Source organism: Phascolarctos cinereus, unplaced genomic scaffold, assembly GCF_003287225.1.
Source record: "Phascolarctos cinereus isolate Bilbo 61053 unplaced genomic scaffold, phaCin_HiC Scaffold_2;HRSCAF=192, whole genome shotgun sequence".
Taxonomy (NCBI): Eukaryota; Metazoa; Chordata; class Mammalia; order Diprotodontia; family Phascolarctidae; genus Phascolarctos; species Phascolarctos cinereus.
The window spans coordinates 407,308,336-407,330,436 of NW_027555625.1; the positions used below are offsets into that span (position 1 = coordinate 407,308,336).

At 40.7% G+C, this 22,101-nt stretch overlaps 1 protein-coding gene across 4 annotated transcripts in view; it reads right to left on the reverse strand.

Annotated features, from left to right (window-relative positions):
• Window positions 1-22,101, reverse strand: part of FBXW11 (F-box and WD repeat domain containing 11) — an 86,098-nt gene that overhangs the window by 38,169 nt on the left and 25,828 nt on the right. The window contains exon 2 of one of the 4 annotated variants that reach the window (XM_020992309.2): window positions 14,057-14,158. The exons of the other annotated variants lie outside the window; for them this stretch is intronic. Within the exon in view, the coding sequence (XP_020847968.1) occupies window positions 14,057-14,158 (102 nt within the window). The remainder of the gene's footprint in view (window positions 1-14,056; window positions 14,159-22,101) is intronic. 4 annotated transcript variants of the gene reach the window in all.

A 22,101-nucleotide genomic window follows, 5' to 3' on the forward strand; every position in this document is an offset into this window, starting at 1 on the left:
CAGTGGGAGGAGGGAAATGAGATGAGTATAGTTCCCTTACACTGGCCAATTTGAGGTAATCATGATTTTTAATCCTCAAAGACACAAGGCAAAATGTCAAGCTTCCAAATTAGATAAGCAAAAGATACTGAAACCCCCAAAGAATCAGGAAACTCCCTCAGTTAAATGTGCCAAGTAAAGAGAGAGAGGTCTGGCTTGGGTCACTATAACTTTTGGGAAAGGCAAGTTTTTGGAAATAACAACATAGCCTTACCTCTCCTCTTAATTGCCTTCTCTGCATATCTACCAGAAGATATAAGAGGAAAAACTAAAAGAAGTTGAAACTGAAGCCATCCATTTTCCTACTACTTTCCAAAAGAAGATTTAATATAAGAAGTTATTATATATATGGGCTCAGCTGTTCATTGATAAGAGCCCTGGGCAAGGATTCGGAAGACAGGTTCTAATCCTGGCTTTACCTTCCATTCTTACTAGCTACTGGTCACAGAACTTTGGATGGTGACACTAATTATCTTCTCTATGTGTTTTCTCAGCTCTGAAAAACAGGTAGTATGACCTGCCCAGCCTATTTCACAAGGTTGTTATGAAGATTATAGTGAATGTGAGGCCTTTTGTAAACTGTCTAACATTATACATATAGGAAATATTATTATTTTGCCTCTTTTTGGGGTAAAAACAATCTAAATGAGAGCTACAAGAGTCTCAAGGGTGTTACACTGGAAAAAAAGAAAACAAAAAATGTCACTGTCCCTCCTCTTCCCACTATCCTCCCAGACCACAGTTTGGTACTCTTCAAAAGATGACTGCATGGTAGCATGTTAGATGCCAAAACGGTGTTATTATTGCTTTGGACTGCAGGGCTTTGGGGTAAAACTAGGATGCCTCTAAATCTCTGTCAAAATACTACTTTCATCACAGAAATTAATATAAGAAGTTTATCTTGAGACTTCCATCTGTGTGACATATTTGACCAAGCAGAACTACAGTGACAGCAAGACAGTCTTTGTTTTGTTAGCGATCCATTCCCATAGTGCACCTCTATCTCGAATCTTATCATTTCATGTGTATCTTCTGAGGATAACATGTTTTAAAAAACCCAACCCAAACCTATCCTGGTCAAATTTTCTGATAAGATAAGAAGTGAACAATAGTGCATACACTTTTGTTTTGGTGCCAGTACTAGGCTTATTTTCAAGATTGCTTTCCCAACATTCAAAAGTAGCATTAGTACCAACAGCTATTTTCCTTGCAAGGGCAGCATTCCAAAGAATGACATTTCCAAGATGATCCAAGTTTCTCTCTCAGGTGGGTAAGTCATTTAGCAAAATAGCAGACACTGTCAATTTTGTGGACAGTCAGCTCAAATAAACAGCGCTATGGTGAGGCTGTGGCGTCTCACTCGATTCACACAGGGGCCAGCTAGCTTAGTAAAAATCTGCCATTAAGACTGACCAACTGACTTGCAAATAAGTACCACTGATACGGAGGGGGGCTAGAAAAGCACGTCCAGGCGCTAGCAAGCATGGGGGAAAAACAGCTCATTAGGAGGGGCATCTTAAGAATGGCTGCAATCAAGAGCGTTGCTGCCGCAGCAGACGTGCTAGCTTTCGTTTTCTAGTATAAATGCAGTGATGTTATGTCCTCTGCAAACCTTAAAACACTACATTAATATCACTTATTGTTCTGGTTATTGATATATTAACTTGCATGAGTTATTATTAATGGATCTATGCCAATGAAAAAGTGACAGCTAGATTCAAGAACGAATACAATTTTTCCACTGACTTCAAACTACCAAAATAGGAATGTGCTCTCATTTATTTTTTTTTAATTTTTTTTCTCAAAAGACTTTTTGTCAAGGATAAACAGTCCTATGGCATGCTGGTACAATACCAGAGTACTATGTCTCATAGAATTTTAGTTGCCACTTTTCCTTTATAGCACTTCCCTAATTGCAGGATTTCCTTTCCATTACTGGCCCCCTCACTATCTCCAAAACCCCAAGAACTTCTAAGGATGATGGTGCCTGCAGCTCCTGGACTATTACTGCTTTCCCTTTTATTTATTTATTTTTTTAATGGGCGCAGAATTGTAATATCATATTTCACCAGCAGGTGACACCATCTAACAGACTAATGCATTACAAGCCAAAAATTCTTAACCTCAAAAGCCTTATATTATATAAAAAGAATTAGTTCCCTAGCTCCCAATTTGTAATCAAAGTTACAAGTTTAAAGGTCTGTGTTTTGAGGATGGGTTAAAAAGGCACGGCCAAGTTCAGAGTTATGCTCATTGTTTGAATACTATGGGGGCAAAAGTATGAGAAGAGTCATACCCAAAAAATTCTACCAGAAGCCATGGTGTGAATTCACCTGGTTTCTTTGAAATAGAAAAGGAAATAGAGCCTGGCCATATAAAAAAACAGTCAACTGAGTCAGTTCAATTTTAAAAAGCATTTAATAAGCTCTCATCATATAAGCAAAGTACCATATAATCAAACACAAGAAAAAAATACAGTCAGATCCTTCTCTCAAAAATCTTATTGTCCACTGACAAAACATGTACATAAATGAGTGAAATACAAAGTAGGGAGTTTAGGAGAGTTCAAAGTGTTCTATGGGAATAAGGGAAGGGATAAAAACTAGGGGGATCAGGGGAAGACTTTACAAAGAATGTGGTGCCTGAACTAAGACTTGAAGGAGGATAAGCAATTTTGGGAAGAAGCAGCATGCCAGGATTGTGTGGATGCATAATGGTGGGAGAGATCAGATCACATTATAGAAAAGCCAGTAATCCAGTTTGGCTGAAATGTAAAGTTAATGAAGAGATGTTATATTAAATGAGGCTAGAAAGATGTGTTGGAGCCATATTGTGGAAGGATATTGTAGAAGGAGTTTAGATTTTATCCTCGAGGCACTAGGGAAGACCCTGAAAAGTTTTTGAGCAAGGTAATGGCATGACCAGCGGTATGTCTTAGCAGGATTCTCTTGGCAGTTACGTGAAAGATGAATTAGAGAGGACAAAGACAGGCAGCAGAGAGAACAATTAGGAAACTAACAGTCTAGACAAATGGTGAGAAGAGCCAGCGTTGCTACTTCTAGAGCAGTGGCGGGGCATGAGAAGAAACAAGCATGTTCAGGAGGATGGTGATACTCTCAAAAGCCATAGGAAAAGAAGGAAGAGGAGGTTAGGGGCAAAAGATAATAAAAGCCCATTTTGGATGCTGAGTTTGAGGTGCCCACAAGATGCTGATTGAGCTGTCCAGCAGGGCTAAAAACAGATGGGAGTCATCTGAGTAGAGATAATTAAGATAAAGACTTGGATGGGAGGAATCATCAAGAAGAAAGTACAGGGGTGATCTGTAGGAACCCCAAGAAAAACATTTTGATGCTCATTCTAATGGTAAATAAAATGCCAAAACTGGAGTACACACCAGTGTTTGTAAAAGACGCTACTTTTAGTACATGTAATGCCACTGTTTACCACTCCCAGGACGACAGGAAACAAAGAGGAAGCAACTTGGCAAGAGCAATATATTTGGAATCTGCCCACCTAGAATCAAATCCCACTTCTGCCATCAATTGCTTGAGTTAACTATGAGCAAGTCACTTAACAGCTCCGGGCGTCACTTGTGAAATGAAAGGGCTAGAGGAAGAGCAAGGGGACCAATCGATGGATGGGTCAAGCAGTAAAATCCCTTCATTTTACAGATGACAAAGTAGACCCCAAATGGGTCAGTGACTTGGCTAAGGTCACACAATAAGTTAGCAACACAAGCAACCCAAGTATCCTGACTTCCAAAATACAATGTTCTTTGTACTCTTTCACAGGAGGTGTGAGAACTACTTAAAGAAGCCCCAAGAAGAGTCCTCATCTGAATAAGTTTTGGAGACTGTAAGAGAAGGTGCTAATCACATCATACAAAATAACCTAAGCACAGCGTTTCTCTTCATTCCCAATGATAATGGGAGGGAAGGAAGGGTGAATGGGGGGGGGTAAGTATCTTAGTATTTCTACCCTTTGGTTTGTTCACGCGAGTCACTAGTGGCTATCTATAAATACGTTTGGCAGATCTTTAGGGCTCAGGTGGGCAAAATTTCAAAAAGCAATCCTCAAATTTCTCTCCAGTTCTCTGCAGTTTCTCTGTGATGTATCAAGTATGAACTGCCCACGGGAAATTACCTGGGCAGAAGCTACTGCCCCTTCTGATCCATGAGGTATCAACTGCTCTTTGGTTCCCAATTCAGATCACTTATTTAATGACTTCCCACAAGTTGCTTTCTCTTAAGCAGATAAAAAGTTAACTAGTTATTAGGCATTCTCAGTCAAGGGAACATGGGATGGGCACCATGGAGACAGATGTTTCTGGGATCCCAATTCAATTTATTCCCAACCAACAAGCAGGGCTTTAGAATACATTCTCTACAGAAATAGTGTTATAAATGGTGGCTAGGAATACAGTCTCAACACTCATAAGGATTCCCTGACTGAAGCTGCTTTTTTTAACACAAGGTCGGACCACATCATTAAGTTCAAAATGCTACTTTAACTTATTTAGGCTGATGATGCATTCATAATAACATTGTTCCTATGGAATTACCTGTGCTGGTAATGATAGCTGGCCTAACGTCCTGTTTCTTCTGCAGAGGGAAAATATTACTGAGATGTGTCTATACCTGGAATAGTACTTTAGGAACTGTATTTCAGTTACAATAGGGAATAAATAGGCATTTATGGGAATACCCGGAAAAATCACCAACATACATAACAGTATTTCTACAAGAAAATATATCCACATGACTGACTCATGAATAAAGCTCTGGAATAAAGCTTTTAATAAGTTGGGAGATTATATTTGTCAGCTGACATATCGATGCTTTAGGTCAATAAATGCTCTAAGTTAAAAAATCATACTAATAATGCTAGTCCTGTAGTCAAGCCCCATTCACAAAGAAAGGCTAGGAAATAATGTATTCTGTCTAAAGAACCCTTGTACCTTCGTCTCCTAGCACAGTGCCTGGCACATAGTAAATCCTCAATAAATGCTTGTTGGTAGATTGACAGTTACCTCATACTACATACACACAATATCAACATTCAAATAATTGAAGCAATGAAATCATTCACATTTATGCCAGCTAACTCTTTACAAGGAAAACTTTCCTTATGACCATGTGCATATATTTTATGTATAAAATTCTACTAAAATTGGTAAATAAAAATAGAATCTTTCATAAGATAGAAGCAAAATTATTGAAAGAAAACTAAGGAAGTTGAAACAAGACAGAATTTTGCATTTATTTTGTATCTTCTTATATATGTTACTTATGTTCTATCTTCTTATATATGTCCTTGCTGTCTCCCCCAGTGAAACATCAGTTCATTGCAAATGGGATGTTTCATTCTTTTTACCCCTTTTTATCCATAGTCTAGCACAGTGCGGGACACATACTTGTGGACTGACTGATTTACAAGCAAGCGGTCCCTTGTCACACATAAAGTCTTTCTGGCAAGTCTGTTCTAACTGTACAGCTGGTGTCCAAGAAGCCAGAGGGGAAAAAAGGAGATGAAAAAGTTTGACTCTGGCTTTCCATGTGTCTGTTCCTTTCTGAACCCAAAATGAACTGGGAAAAGGTGAGGGAAAGTGAAGGGACAAGGGGTGGTAAAGAAAGCAGCCAGGAATCGTATGAGCTGTAGAGTCTTCTTGGAAACAAGGCTTTAGACTCCTGGCTCTAAAATGAGGGAACAGTTCTCTGAAATGTTCATAATCCTGCAGTAGAGGGCAGTATGGGAAGCAGGTAGGTGCCCATGAGCCCTATAGGAGTTGGTCCTTCTCAATACTTGAGATCCCATGTGCTTTTAACTTAGAATTCTTAGAATATGGCTACCGCTAAGTTTTTCCTCCTCACATATCCTCCTTAGGAAAAAAATCAATACCACTTTCCATGAGAGGAGCAATATTAGAAATAAGATACAGAATCAAAAAATATATGTACCCAAAGGATAACTGAATCTTTTAAAGAATTTATTCCAGATGGTATGCAGATGATTAAACTGCATTTCAAACCTTTTACAATGCTAACCTTCATGATCACTCTATTCTTTGTATTACAAGTGCTCACACATGTACAACGCTATGGTGTACACTGAGGAGAAAAGCAACAAAGCAAACGATCATGCGTTTCTAAAACTTAAGCGTCTAGAGCAGGAAGCATTCGCAAAGATGCACTATGGCATCTAACAGCAAACTGCTGTTCAGCTCCATAGGGAACATGAGACTTCCACATCATTGGAAGCAAAGGAAGAGGGAACGGTGAGCAATGCCACCAATGCCTAATTGCCCAGGTTCTGTATAAAAAGCGAACTCTGAGGAGATCTTGAAAGGAGGCTAGGTAGAATGCTTATGGGACTGGGGAGGCTTAATCCTAGGAAGAAGCACAAGCCAAGGCACCAAAAGCGGGGGCCGCGGAAGGTGGAACAGGTGGAGGTGAATAAGACTATAGACAAGGTGACCTGGATCAGCTGGCTTAGCTGGACATGGATATGGTGAGGAAGGGGAAAGGCAGATTGTGTCAAGAGGGTGAACCAGCTTAGGTCCAAAACCTAGGCCGGTGTGCAGATCAGCACGAGACCAAGTCTGGTCAACAGAGGGAGAAATAAAAACAAAAGGCATCACTACAATGTATTTTCTTAAGAAAATATTTCAGTGGCTCCCTAATGCCTCGGATGAAATAAAAATCCTCAGCCTGGCACTGAAAGGCCTCCATAACCTAGCTCCTACCTTGCTATCCATTCTTCTTTCCCATAAACTCCCTTAAACACTCCAAGCTCTAGTCAATTGGGCCCACTAATCGTTCCCTGCACACACTATTCCATCCTTGCTTGTACCTTTGTTGAATGAATTGGACGGCCAGGCTTGAGTCTATAGGAAAGGCAGCTTTTCTGACTGAAGGTCAACATTGTAGCTTGAGCTGGTGTCTGCTCTTTCATTTACTGTATGCTACAGTAATGTGGCAGCATTTTTAAAACTCATACCAACAACCTCTTCCAGACTGAAATACTCTTCAGTGTAAGAAGGTCAAGTATGTTTTTATGGCACACAGAGGGAACTCCAGTGAAAATCCTAACCATATCCTAGCAACTGGATCCTGTTTGAATTACACTTTAGCTGAATTGTGTGGGCGAGCTTCCCATACTGGCACTGCTCAGTTAGAAGAGGAGTTCGCGGAATATTTGGGAAAATTAACTAACAATACATTATGCATACTGTATGTGACGCAGCCAGTTTCGTTTCTTGATTCGCAATCGTACTTTCTAATGGGTTTTTGTTGGTTCCCCTGGGCCTGCCTTCACTTTGAAGATGCTGAATACCAAAGTAGAATTCTGTCCAGTTTGAAGGCCCCCATCAAGCTCTTGAGGGCATCTTCCACATCTTCATTCTCTGCAATGGACGTTGGGGGCGAAGCTGCAATTATCTTCATGGTAGTCTGGTTTTGCTTCCCCGTGTCATAAACATTAGGTTTAAAGTGCATATCGGGTAGATTTTCTTTGGAGGATTTGTTCAGATTGAAAAGGTTTGGGATGACTAATGATCTGCACTGGGGGAAGGAGTAACAATAACATTGACTTGGATTTACAGAAAGCTTTAAAGATTATGTGGCGTTTTCCTCCCAAGAGCCTTTGAGGTAGCTCGAGTATCATTACCCTCATTTTACAGATGAAGAAACTGGCACTCAGAGGTTAAGCCCAAGGTCCAGTGACTAATGAGTATCAGGGCCAGGATGGGAGTCCAGGTCTCCTGACTCTTAAGTATAAACATTCTCTAAAGTACTGACCCACCAGAGGGACCTAGTGAAATAGATCCAGTGTACAGGATAGATGCTGGCTCATGTCAGGTGATGACTAAGAGATGCATTTTCGCCCCCAATAGTAAGGCTAGCTTTCTGCTGATCACTTCATATTCTCCACCTATCCCCTTTATGACTAATGGCAAAGGCACTTGATCAGCTTGCCAAGTTTGGGGTGTCATCTTTAGCCATTGAAATATGCCCTTGGCCTAAGCACTGTGCCATAAACAATAAACCTTACAGGCCCAGATGCTTATATGGTCAGTCCTTCACAGAATACACCCGGTAGCTGTAGGGCCCATGGCCAAGTCACTTTACTTCTCTCCTGTAAAATGGAGGGCATCGATGCCTGTGCTACCAGCCTTACAGTGCGTCAGGAGGAGGATCAAGTGATATGGTGTATGTGAAGAAATTTTGCCATATTAGTATCAATTGAAGGAACCAGAAATGTTTAGTCTAGTTAGGAAAAGGCCCAGGGGCTATGTAACCTGGCTTTAAGTATTTAAAGGGTCCTAATGTGGAAGGCTTGTTCCACTTGGCTCCAAAACACCGAATTGTGAGCAAGATGTGAAGACTGTAAGATAGCAGATCTAGGCTTGATGAAGGAACAACAGAGCTACCCACAAATGGAATGAGCTGCTTTGGGAGGTCATGTATGACCCCTTGTTAAGTGTGAGAGAGGGAATTCTTGTTCAGGTGTGGACTGAACCAGATGATCTTGGAGGGTCCGGCTGACTCTAAAATCCTGTGAAGATTCCTGCTGACCATCCCATCTGCTGTGAGCTGTTTTTAAAGCAGGGACTGTAATTATAACAAGGTTGTCTAAGTTGAGGCTGCTTTATACAAAAACTAAATCCTGGCCCTTTCACTCTACTGAGGGCCTAGAGTGTCCAAATCACTCCAAAATATTTACTGGCCTACCACTACCTACCTCATGGCATTAATGAAAAAATATTGTTTGTGAACCTTCAAAAACACTGACAATTTTTTGTTGAGTCATCTTCAGTCATCTCTGACTCTCCATGACCCCATTTGGGGTTTTCTTGGCAAAAATATTTGCAGTGGTCTGTTATTTACTTCTCCAGGAAGGAAATTTTACAGATCAAGAAGCTGAGGCAGGTTCACAGAGCTAATAAGAGTCTGAGGCTGGTTTTGAACTCAAAGATGAGTCTTCCTGACTCCAGGTCCCGAGCTCTATCCACCGCATCACCTAGCTGCCCCATTAATAATTAGGGCTGTTCAAAATGAATAGGGTGCCTTGTAAGTTAATAACCTCTCTATCACTTAAAGTAGCTATCAGGGATATTACAGAAGGGAATATTCCTACGCTAAGTGGGACACCGGAGTAGACGACATCCAAAGGTCCCTTTCAACTCTCAAGCATCTATATTTCTCTTATTCTTCCTCCCTTTCTGTCTCTCTTCTATACGGTGCTGCCTTAATGTTTTCTACTTTCAACCCTTGGGAAAAATCTAAATTGTGTAACTATAAAATTACACTATACAATAATGCCCATTGACCAAACAACTCTTCTATGATGAGTTGTCCTGCCCTCCCACCAAACATCTATTAGTAGCCAATCTTCAATTGATGGGCCTTTCTATATGTAAATAAGATGGCCCTCAGCAGGACACATCACTTAGCATTTCACCCTTAATCAGAGCTTTTCTGGCTCGATCAGATGAGTCCAAGGTTGTGCTCTGCTGGCATAGGCTTTTGCGAGCCCAGGGTCACCTCTATGCCACAGTTAGGCATCACAAAAAAAAAAACCCAAACACTTTAGTAGCAGTTGGGGAACTGTGTTCTATAAATATTCAGTACAGGCATTCTTAACTTTAAAAAATTCCTATGTTGGAGGCTGACTTTCATCTCCTCAGAATAAACAAAAATCTTCAGGCCTTGTTCTAAATACAAAAACTGGCTCTTTCACTGCTTCAAAAGGTTAGATCACTGAGCCATCCCTCTGCTCAGAGAAAAGATGCTATGTGAACCCCAAATCATAGGCAAACCACACAGAAAGCCTCTTTTAAAGATTCTCTTTGTTCCTCATTTAACTTTCAGAGGCTCTCACCATTTACGTGACATGTTTCACTTTCATCTACTAGGAGTGAAAAGCCAATCTGTTCCTCTCAAGCGGTTTACATTCTTGGACTTTAATTCTCTAAATCCAGGCATGCACTTACTCTGCAGCTAAAGTGCTCCCTCATCTTGTGGCTGAGGCAGAAACTATTCAACATCTGAGATACAAAGAATCCTCCAATCAATGTCTGAGGATAAAAGAGGGCCCTGACATCTTCTGCATGTGACAGCCATTAAGAATTTAGTGGGAGGACCTTGGCTAGGAGCCTGGTGAAGAAGGTATGGATAAGACCAACCTAAGTATACTGGGAGAGAAAGCCTCACAGGTGCTGAAGATGATTAGAAAGAGATGAATGAGAAACCAAGAAGTGAAAGGAAACAGGCAATGGGGAAAGTGCACTTGCAAACAGTGGGCAGGAAGATGGGCCTTGACTGCTGGAGTCAAGAGATGAGACAGAGCATTAAATGTTTAAGTGAACAAAAGGTGTTTTTAAAAACAACACCAGGGATGAAACCACGCCCAGTGAACTAATTTAAACACAGAATTCAAGCCTATATATTTTCTAAACCTACTACACCAGAATGTCAAAGTCTCTGGCTGGAATCTGGAAGTCTCTAGAAAGGAGGTAATGTGTAGTAGTGGGCAGTTTGCTGGATTTAGAGTCTGAAGGTCTAGGTTTGAATCCCATCTTTGACATTTGCCCTGAGGTTCAAATGTGATACATGAAAAGCCATTTTTCAAACCTTAAAATACTTTATAATGTTAGCTATTCTAATGTTCCAGTTCATTAGAGGAAGAAAATATATAGGTTTGATTCTAGTACAAATTGGATCACTAGGTATTTTTAACCACTCAAAGTTCAGTTAAAAAATTCACATTTGGGTTCAATTTGGGATTCAACATATTACTGAGGTTCATTTTTTTTTTGCTTCTGTTTTGCTCTCTTCATTTACCTAAATGAAATGAAGGCTAGATGTTTCTTAACGGCTCAAGCTTAGCAAATCCACAAGACCTATAGCACTGTGGGCCTCCAGGTTTTACAATTCAGTAATCCTTGCCCATCAAATTTTAAAGACTATTTTCAAAAACCCTATTTACTTAAGAATTTGAATATGAGCCATCTGAAGTCAGAAGTCCCAGAGCAGGGATAGGGCACTTGTGGCCTGGAGGCCACATGTGGCCCTTTAGGTCCTCAAGTGCAGCCCTTTGACTGAATCCAAACTTCACAGAACAAATCCCCTTAACAAAAGGATTTGTTCTGTAAAGCTTGGACTCAGTCAAAAGGCTGCACCCAAGGACTTAGAAGGCCACAGGTTTCCCACTCCTGTCCTAGAGTTTCTTCATCTGAACAATACAGGAAAATGGGACCATCTGGGAGGCTACCATGACCCTATGACTCATACACTGGTTTCTCTGCTCTGTCCTTCCAAGACTGTCAGTGTTCCTCCTATCTTTCTCCTTTCCCTATTAATTTCTTTTCATATACATTATGCCCAGACTTACATTGTTTTTCCTTTTATTTTTTCCATTTATTATCATTCCACTTATATTCCACTTCCAATTATTAGAATGCCTTTAAAGAATAGGCTTCTTCATTTCCACCCACACACCAAACTCCCCCCCCCCGCCCGAAACATTCTTGGATATCAATCAGTCAACAGATCAATAAACAGGAAGTTGCCTTTCTTCTGATCACATGTGTGTGTACATATGTATGCATGTGTATCTTGTTGGTATAGAGTTGTTTTCATGTTGCCTCTCTCATTACAATGAACTCTTTGGGAGCAAGGATTTGTGTGTTTGGTGTTCGTCTTTTTTTTTTTTTTGGCCTTTATATCAAAAGGCCCTTCAAAGTGCCTGGCATATAGTGGGTGCTTAATAAATGCTTGTTGATTGGCTGACTGACAGAGACATCACCCCAAATCACTGCATTTGAGAGAGCTGTTGGGGGGGGGTCTGGGAGTCAGTGCTTGCCATGGGGAAGGCCTTTTAGTTCATATCATTATATCCCAGACAAGGTTCCCTCTACCACTCCCATAAGCAGGTGGGAAGTTAAGTAGAGATTGATTCCTGAAAGCTTCCACAACATCACAATATCAAATTTGCTCATTCTGTACAGCTAAGTAAATACTTCATTTTACAGTGGAGAATGCACCCCAAGTCCAAACCAGGGAAAACAAAACCATATGCAAACAAACTTCTTACCTACTTCTAAAGAATGTATTTCCCCATTCCTGGGATAACTGCCCAGGGCAAAGCCCCATTTTTCTAATGTAAAAACTTATCTTGTGTGCAAAGGAGTCAATTAAGAACTCAGTAACAAATGTGGATTGCCCCTTTACCCTTCCACCCATTCCACTTCGGAGAATTTTCACATCAATCCCCATTATGAAAATAAAGCGGCAGTGTTCTCTTAACTGCACCAGCTTGGCTAAATGAAGAGTGTTTGCAACTGGTCACTTCGTTTTAATTGGATACAATAAACACAAGTTGCACTTCTAACAATTCTAAGTGCAACCCCTTCTTACTTAATGGGTCAGACCAATGGAATCAGCAATTGGGTAACATTCAAGTTAGCAATTTTCAGATAAACAGCAATAGAGATAAACACTATTACTATCATACAAATATCTTCATTCATTATCAAGCAAACCCAAGGCATGCACTAGACAGCATTTAGAAAAGGACCTGTATTAAAAAGCACATATCAACAAGCTCAGAAACGCCTTTTCAAAGGTAAATCAATATCCAGAGTACACTGGAGCCTCGCTGGAACATCTGGGTGTGCCCTGCATCTTACAAATGACACCCACCCCACACATTCTTCAACTGGGCCTTAATGGAACTTCATTACCAAATCCCCATCTGCTCTAGGGTCCAAGGCAATCTTATATCAAATTCTAGTCTATAACAAATAATGTTACAGCCAAGTTCCAGTGTGATTTCCAAATACAGTACATTTGAATAAATGACCATATCGACACTAACTAATCTGAAAGCATTTCTAGTCAGCCGTGCAAAAGAAAACAAAAAACCCATGATCCTAAATGGGAGGGGATGCTATTCTCTTCCCTCCTCCCTCCCTAGTTACAGCTTGTAAAATTACTAGAGAGTGGACAATATATAGTATATTAGTATAATAGCAAAGTATAATAGCATATTTAGTATAGTGTAATATATAGTGTAATAGCAAAGCCACTCTCATCATTGATAACAATAACTTCCTTATTAGTGCTGCCAGCATGAAGGCCACATAGGCAGCATCATAGTAACTTCCATATTTCTTTTCAGGACAAATTGGAGTATACAAATGATGATATCATAATATTGCCTCTCAAATAAGGCTTCAACACAAGCTTTCCCTAAATAAGGCTTCCCGAATTAAACTCTGATTTAGATAAGAGTCTGGCTCCCTGAAGAGCTGGGCAACTAAACTCACTCTTGGTTAAATTTGCCACATGACTCTTTTAGGGAGGGAAGGGCAAGGGAGAAGAAGTGAACAGCATCTTAGAATTCCTTGCCAGACTTAATTTGGCAAAGCCCCAGTCTATGGACCCTGAGAGTGACAGTGCAGGGCCTACTGGCTCAAACTGCTGGGGGGACCAGCATGAAGCTGAGAACTGCATGTGGTACTGTAGTAGATGGCTGATTGCTGGGGGTTATATACTCTAAATTTGGGGGGGGGAGGGGGGAAAGAAGGGTGAGTTGGTTTCCTTGCTTCCAAGGTACATTTTTAGTTGGAAAAGTGGTCATCTAAGGTCTCAGCATCTAATCACAATATATTATCATAAGAACCCTTCAAAAACTAGCCAAACTAAAAAAAATTAAAGACCAAAAGAAGTGATAAGGCAAAATGTGACGGGCAACATGCATAGCTATTTAGGATCAGAACCACCACTTCAAGGGGGAAAGAACACAAAAGGGATCCCCAGCCAAAGAAGAAGCTACTCAGAGAGGCCCTCTCAGCCCTAATTCATTACTAAGTGTGCTTGCTGGGCCTATTTCAGAGCAGAAGGTTACACAGAACATTTAGCAGACTTAACAATTTGATTAAACAGACTACTCAAGAATTTAACAAATGTTCACAGCATACGCATAACACATTTACAACAAGAAAGAAGAAAGGCACCTGGAGACATCTGACACTGGGCATGCTCTGCAGGCATCTCAGTGCGCACATGCTCTCTACCAGGTTGGAGCAGCCTAGCCACAAAGACCTTGGCACAGAACACTGCAGGGTGACAAAAAGGAAGGGAGAGAAGAAGCAGTTAGAGGCCACACCGAATCACTTCACACAGGCAACTCAGACAGCAGTGAGTTAAGTGCATCATAGTTTATAAATGGCCAGGGGCAAAATAATTTAACCAAGACCTTTTAAAAGTGTGTGCCAACTTTCTGACCTACAGAAAGGAATGTCCCTTTCCAGCTGCTCAGTCATGTAGGCTCCTTGCTCAAGAGCTGAAAGGGACCTCAGAGACCATCTAATCCAACCCCCTTCATTTTACAGCTGAGGAAACCGTGGCCCAAAGAGGTTAAGTGACTTGCCCAGGTCATACAGGTAATAAACTAGTGGCAGAGTCAGAATTTGAACTCAGGTCCTCTGACTCCAAATCCAGCAGCTTTCTCACTGCCCCATACTGTTATGTCTACTTCATACACAAAATTGGATTATCTAATATGTTTGTCCCTGTGCATTATATTAAAATGCAAGAGAGATTGGGAAAGACATGCTATCCTGTGGTGGTAGATGAGGCCAGATGATTTGCAGTATAACTCTGATTCTCACCGTTATCAACATCTTTGCTTTGAGTCATAAAAGTTCAGAAACATCATTCTTTTTTTTTTCCCATCCAGGACACCACCACCATCCAAAGTCAAGGCTGTGTTTTCTGGAGCTTTGGTTTACTGCCAACATTATGCTGCTTCTCGGCTAGACCATATTAGCCTGGTCAGTATATTATCTATATGCAATTAAAGCATGCTTAAGAACATTTAGGTACCATAGAAAAATAGAAAAAATAATATGGGGCAGCATTCTCATGACATTAGAAATCACTCAAGCTTCATTTAGCTTTATCTTAAAGCTTACCAAAATGTTGTTTGACAAGTCAATATAATTTCACTATTAATTAATTATCCTTTAGTTATATTTACTCATATCAGAGTGGATAGACAGAGAGCCAAGCATAACATTTAAAAGTCCCATGCACTGTACAAATTTTCAATATTTTAGAAATTCTGTCATATAGTTTCCTATAGCTCAAAAAGGACTTTCTTTTAAAAATTTTTTTTCTAATTATTTGAACACCAGAACCATGAAACTACAAGCATAGGATTTAACAGATACACCTGTACTCCTTGTCTGATATTAAACACAAAATCGAACCACCCATTGGTGGTTCCATTTCCTTTCATGAAAATTTAGATATCAATCTGATTCTACTGTCTTAGATCTAAAATGTGGCTCCCTATTGTCATTAAGGTAAAATACAAGCCCTGCCATTTGCCCCCTCATTTAATGTCCTTTGCAGCCTGGCTCTAGCCTGCCTTTCTAGATTTATTTTATATACTCCCCTTCAAACATTTTACACTCCAGCCAAACATGCCCTCTTGACTTTCCCTGAACATGTATTCCACCTGATCTCACCTCAGTGTTTTTTGCACATGTCATCAATGCTCTGTGCAAGGAAAGTCACCACTGATTGTTAGAAATCCATTGATTCTTTCAAGGTTCAAATCATTTGCTGCTCCCTACAGGGAATTTTTCATGAGCACTCCTCAAGCCCATACCATCTCTCCCTCCCCCAGTAGCACTCCTCTCTCAAATTAGCTAGTACATACTAGTTTTTAAAACTGTAACCACCACCCCTTGAAGACTGTAAATTCCTTGAGGGTGAGAGCTATTTATTAGACATCTAAGATAGAAATAATGTGTCTTCCCACATAGTGGGCCCTTGATAAATGCTTATGGTTGAATTCACTGAATCAGATTCAGACCGGAAAGAAACTTTAGGGGTCATACAGTGCCAACCCACTAATTTTATGAATAATGAAACTGAGGTCTAGAGAGATATCATGATTTGCCCAAGGTCACTCAGTAGGTGGAGTCAAATTTGAACTTAGGTTCAAACAAATCCAGCATGATTTCTACTATACCATAATACTTCTTACAAAGTATTAAAAGTAAGTTCTACAAAATCCAGGAATTTTAAAAAGATAAATATTATATAAATACACACCCACATACTACTAGGTATATGTAAATATTTATTTACTTTAGTTTGTCACCACTGCTAGAAGATAGTGGAAGCAGATAGTATACCAGCACCTCTGCTTAATACTATGTTCCACCGTCTGTAACATGTTCCAGTTTATGTAATATTACTTTAGGGTAGAATATAGTAGAGGATGGGTCTATCACAGACCCTTATCTAAGGGCAGTTAATGACTGAAATAGCAAAAAGGCCTTTTGGACAGCCATGAGTTCCAACTCTAAGGTAATCCATTCCATGGTCAGGACTTTTCAATTGCAGGTCTGATCTGACACTGATTTGTTAGCAGTAAGTAATCAATAAGATCTTATTAAGTGCTCTGTGTAAGACAAATAGACAAAAATGAAATAGCTCTTGTCCTCAATCTCACGTTCTTTTAGGGGAGATAACATGTACACCTAAGTATACACGGAATACAAGGGGAAGAAAGGCAGTAATAATAAGCAGGGAGGGATATCACACATTTTTAAGAAGTATTAGGGCTGTGCCACTATCATTCTTACCTACTTTTCTAAGAAAGGAAAAGTTGGAAATCAAACTGGCCATGCCAAAGAAAGATACCCTTTCATCCACATCAGATACTCCACTTACAAAATGCATTCTTCACAAGGATAACTGCACCGACTTCACCTACGGCACCCCTTCCTGGTTCTGTTCAGCCAGAAAGGACATTAATGCCATTTGCAAACGATGGCTAAAAGCTCAGCTATGATTATTAACCTAAAGGATTAGTTTACTTAATTTTCAAAGCAATAGAGGGTTCTAAGCTTCTGTGATTTATTTTAGGGACTCCAAATTTAACATCTTGTTGACTGTATTGAAACAATTTTTTTAATGTTTCTGGCCTAGAGAGAATGTAATACCTCCACAGTTAAGGAACATGAAAGTTTCTTCATGTCAATTACAACCATATCACAATCATGATATTTAAAAACAGAGGACTCTTGGTAAGTTATTCTTTGTTATATGTCCGAAAATATTTGTTAATTTTACTTGAAAACCATCAACATACTCTAAGACAATTTCAGTATTTCTCCCTTCAGGCCCCAGGCTCAAGCTGTTTCAGCCCCTGGAGACCCCACGGGGCATACTTCAGGAGGGAATTCTGGGGTGGAACAAGGGCAGCACACTACACATGTTTCTCATATCTTGATACTTGGCTTGCAACAATGACCATCTTCAATTAGGAGCATTTACAAAAGGTCTGCAGATCTCTCACTGGATTCTGATCACAAGCAGAAAGAAGTTCAGTTAGAATGGCCAGAGGACAAAATCAAAGAAATCAACTTTAAACAGCGCAGTAAGCTCATAACAACTGTGTTTACGTGATTCTCCAAATCCACTGTATAGTCTACACCAAAATTGGCATCATTGAAGTGAAAACTACAAAGAGAGTCTAAGACAAAATATATCATAAAGTCCAGAGTAAAAAGAAAAAAGGTTATGGCAATCTGGCATCTACCAATTCACAGAAAACTTTTAAAACCCTCCAATCATTAATATATAAAAGGGCTAAAAATGTCACGACCCCACCTCCTCAGCCTGTAGCAGCCACAGGCCAAGAGAAGACCCATGTCCAGGGCCCTGTTTGCGGGCAGGCTGACTGTGCTACTTCCGCTCTAAACAGTTATACAACAAGCTTTGCTTCAGGTGAAGGGATCAATTTTTTAAACCTATCGCAGCATATTTTTTCTTTAATAATGTCTTTGCAGAATTCTTTTTTACTTGGTATTGCTTCGGTTAAATTTTTCGGATTCTTTCTTCCGGGGTTGCACTCAAATCGTTCTATTTGTCCTCCTCTTCCCTGCTGAGGATTTCATTTGCTAGAGCATGCCGAGACGTTCTGTGGGACTCTATCCCAGAGTTCTGCCCTGAACCACTTCTCTCTCAGAGGTCGCATTAGCTCCTGTGGATGTGACTGACTGACCGCCAGCACTAGCTATTCCCGGGCTCCCGCCCCACGTCACTAACTCCGTATTGGACTCTTCCGAACGGGTGACCGGTAAGCACCTAAACGCAACATGGCAAAGCAAAGCCCCTTCTATGTCTCCTTCTCTTTTTTTACTGAGCCTCGCAGGCCTCCTGCGCTCTTCCCTCTCCCTGTCCCCTGCCCCCATTTCTCCACGTCCAATTGGCCTCAAGGTCTTGTGGCATGGTCCCTGCTCACATGGCCACCAGCCTAGTCCAGGCCCTCTCTGATTTTGGCCTGGGCTGCTGCAATAACTTCCATTCTATTTTCCGTACGGCTGACAGACTGATCTTCTTAAAACACTGGCTCATGATCCTGTAGGGGCTCCAGTCCACCTTGCTAGGCCTTTTGCTCATTCCTCTCCTTCAGCTTCCTGATCCTCAAACCTGAGGCTTCCTCTCCTGCCTCTATGCACAGGCCACCTCCTCGCCTGTCACATACTATCTTCCTCATCCCTGCCTCTTGGAATCTCTCTCAGTTGTTGCAAGTCTCAACTCAGGTGCCACTTCTATTATGAGGCCTATCCTGATTCTACTGCTCTCTTCTTCCTGTAAATTACTACCTAACTATATCAATATTTGCTTATTTTATTTCTCCCCCAATAGAATATAAATTCCTTGAAGGCAGGGACTACTGTTTCCGTCTTTGTATCCCCAGGGCCTAGGACAGGGCTGGGCACATAGGAGCTTGACAAACATTTGGCGAATAAATGAACTTTTACTATCTTCTTCAAAAGCAATCAAAAAATGGTTAGAGCTCAAAGAAATCTTAGATACCATCTAGTTCAACTCTTTTTTACAAATAAGGAAACTGAGGCTCCAAAAGATGAGGTCTCAACGCTAGCTCGTAAGAGGGGGAAGAATAGAGCCTCTCATTTCCCCAGTATATTCCAATGTATTATATATTTTTCTCATGAGGGCAAAGAGGCACCTAAACTGAGCCTCATGCAAAATATGGGAGATGAGAATTGGAGCACTGTGGGTCATTTTCTCAATTTTTATTTTAGGTCCAACTAGAGTTCTTAAAAGGATTTGTTAAAACATCCAGACTACCACAACATTATCTCACCATTAAGGATAGACAACTACTGCTTAAATTATACGCGATATGGGGGCAGCCAGGTAGTGCAGTGGATAGCGCACCGGCCCTGGATTCAAATCTGGCCTCAGACACATGACACTTACTAGCTGTGTGACCCTGGGCAAGTCACTTAACCCCATTGCTTAGCCAAAAAAAAAAATTAACAATATGGTCACCAGGCTATTAAATGTAAAGCACAGAGCCTTCCTTTTTGTTAATAATCAGTAATTCTGAAAGTTCAGAGTGACCCAAAAAATTTCAATCACTCCATTAGGACAGTCTTGCTTCTGGGGAAATGTACGATGGTGGGGGGTGGGGAGTGGGGGGGGAGTGTGGAAGGGGGGCAGAAAAAAGTGGAAAAGACAGGGCTGTTTGTTAACCAGTATCAGTGTGTCAAAACAAAATATCCATTTTTTTAAAAAAGTCTACTGCTTAAGATAGAGAAACCCAGAAGTTAATTAAAATGGATCTTTGTCAATCACAGACAACTTAAAACCAGAACAAGTTTGTTTTCCCTTCTTCTCAATTGGCTCTGTCCACATTAAAGAGCTCTGGAGAGCTTTAAAACTCATCTTCAAAAGCTAGCTGTAAGACAAGACATCTCCATCCACTAGACCAAAGAAGTGATAATCAGTCAAATCCAATTCGGTCCAATAAGCATTCATGTATGTGCAAGACCCCGGGAACAGGGAAACAAATAAAAAGCCAGTCTATTTCTCTCCTCCCCCACCCCCAATAAGCTTACATTCTATTAGTGGGATAAAACACAAACAGTTAAGCATTTTATAGTGACAATTAGCCAGGTTAGCAGCTGTTTGTACCTGGGCACACCCCGGGGAAAAAAAATCATCATCTTTCCATTTTCTCTCACATCCTTAGATCCCTTTCCTTGTAAACCCAACCATCCATCGTTCAAAAAGTCCATTAGGGTTTTCAAGGTGATGTCAGGGGTAGTGAGGGGCAAGATTAGAAGATAATATCTATTCTGGGAAGTGTGGCAGGAAGCTAGATGTAGCAAAATAGTTTATTTCCGGCTTACAAGTCCCAACTGAGACAGGTCAATCCTGGAGTTCTGCTGATATGGAAAGTAGAACTCCACTGGCCAGTCCAGGCCATATCAGGCCTGACTCAGAGCCAAGAGGGAGGAAGGCCAAAATGTTTGGCTCTACGCTGGTCAGCATCTGTGCCCGAAGAGGAATTTTTATTCTCCAGGACTGGGCAGACCAAAATACAGGTTAATCTGTGTCACACAAAACTGATATAAGAAATCTAGATTTATGGGGAAAAAAAGTTTTTAAAGAAAATGATGAAATGATTCTTTGCTTAAAAAATCTCTATCACGTGCCCCCTAAATAGCAAGCTACGGAGGTGCATTTAAAATTAAAATCTGTTTTACAAAGATGATTTATCTGAAAATATTCAGAAACAAAAAAAGAAAGAAAATATTCAGGATTAAATCAATTGCACAGTGAGGTGCATCTATTATCAGTGATGGAGGCAGTCTGGTATGAAAACGAGTCCCCTCCAGCTTAACTTTCTAGGACCGTATGTAAGCAGAGCCTGTTAGGTTAATCCACAAGGGTGAAAGAGAAAATCTAGACCCCCAGATTTAGCTCTAGAGAACTGCCTGTATTCAAAGACCTTAAGAGCTATGAATATATGCAAAACCACCATGGCTCTGAGGTACAATTTGAACTGTGTCAGATTTACTTATCTATCAGCTGCTCACAAACGCGTCCTTTGGGTGAATGCTGAACAAACCCCAAGATTCTTTTATGCTAAAGTCTGAGAAATTCAAATGTCTTTCTCTGCTCCAAATTATGATGTCCTCTTGATCTGCAGTGCCTTAACACAGCATCATTTTTAGATTGAGTTACTATAGTAATTACAATGTGTCAGCCCCTATACATAGGCCTCCTGTCTTCTCTTTCTTTGACCACCACTAAAAAACGGGAAAATCCTTTTCAGCTTCTACAGCTGTTCAGTAGAGATGAACATGCTTAGCGAAATTAGTGGTCTGGGTGGTTCCAGCAGTGGTTTGCGTCTTCACAGAGATGCAAAGGAACCACAGAGATCCTCTAGCCTAAACTAAGGCCCAGGGAGGAGTGATTTAACCAAGATAATCCACCAGTGTGCATTTAATCACATTCTCTCAATAGAGACAAGAGATGAGCTAGTAAAGTTCTTCCCTCCTCTGTAGCAGGTGAGGAGCAGGAGCTACTAAGGTTTTGCTGGAACAATGCAATTAACCCCAACTGAGCCCAAAGGAAGGCCTAGGACTTCCAGCTGTGAGCTACTTAGCAAGACAGACTCTTGCTGGAAAGTAATGCGCCCGTGCCATCAATACTCATTTTGTGCCACAATACCATAAAATACATAGCAATCCCTATTCAAATGCCATCATATCAGAGAGGATATCAGTAAGCCAGAACACAAAAGCACCTTGCTCACTGTTCTATTACCAAGGTCCCAGAACAGAACAACTTCTGCTGCCTTGGGATACAACAGTACCGGCCTCCTCATTTCCCAGTCCAGGAGTGCAGAACCTGCGCCCTCGAGGCCGCATGTGGGCCTCTGGATCCTCAAATGCGGTCCTCTGGCTGAATCCAAACTTTACGGAACAAATTTAGGATTAGGACAATTTTGGACCCAGTCAAAGGGCTGCACGTGAGAACCTAGAGGGCCAGCTTCCCCACCCCTGTGACCCAGTCCCTTCATTCTTCACATACCAAGTAACTTTAATCCCAAAACTCTTCAAATCATCTACTCCAACATATTCAGTTGCTTTTCAACAAACTGAGTCAATCTCCCAAACTAAAGGTTTTTTTTAAAAAGCAATGAAACATACAAAAG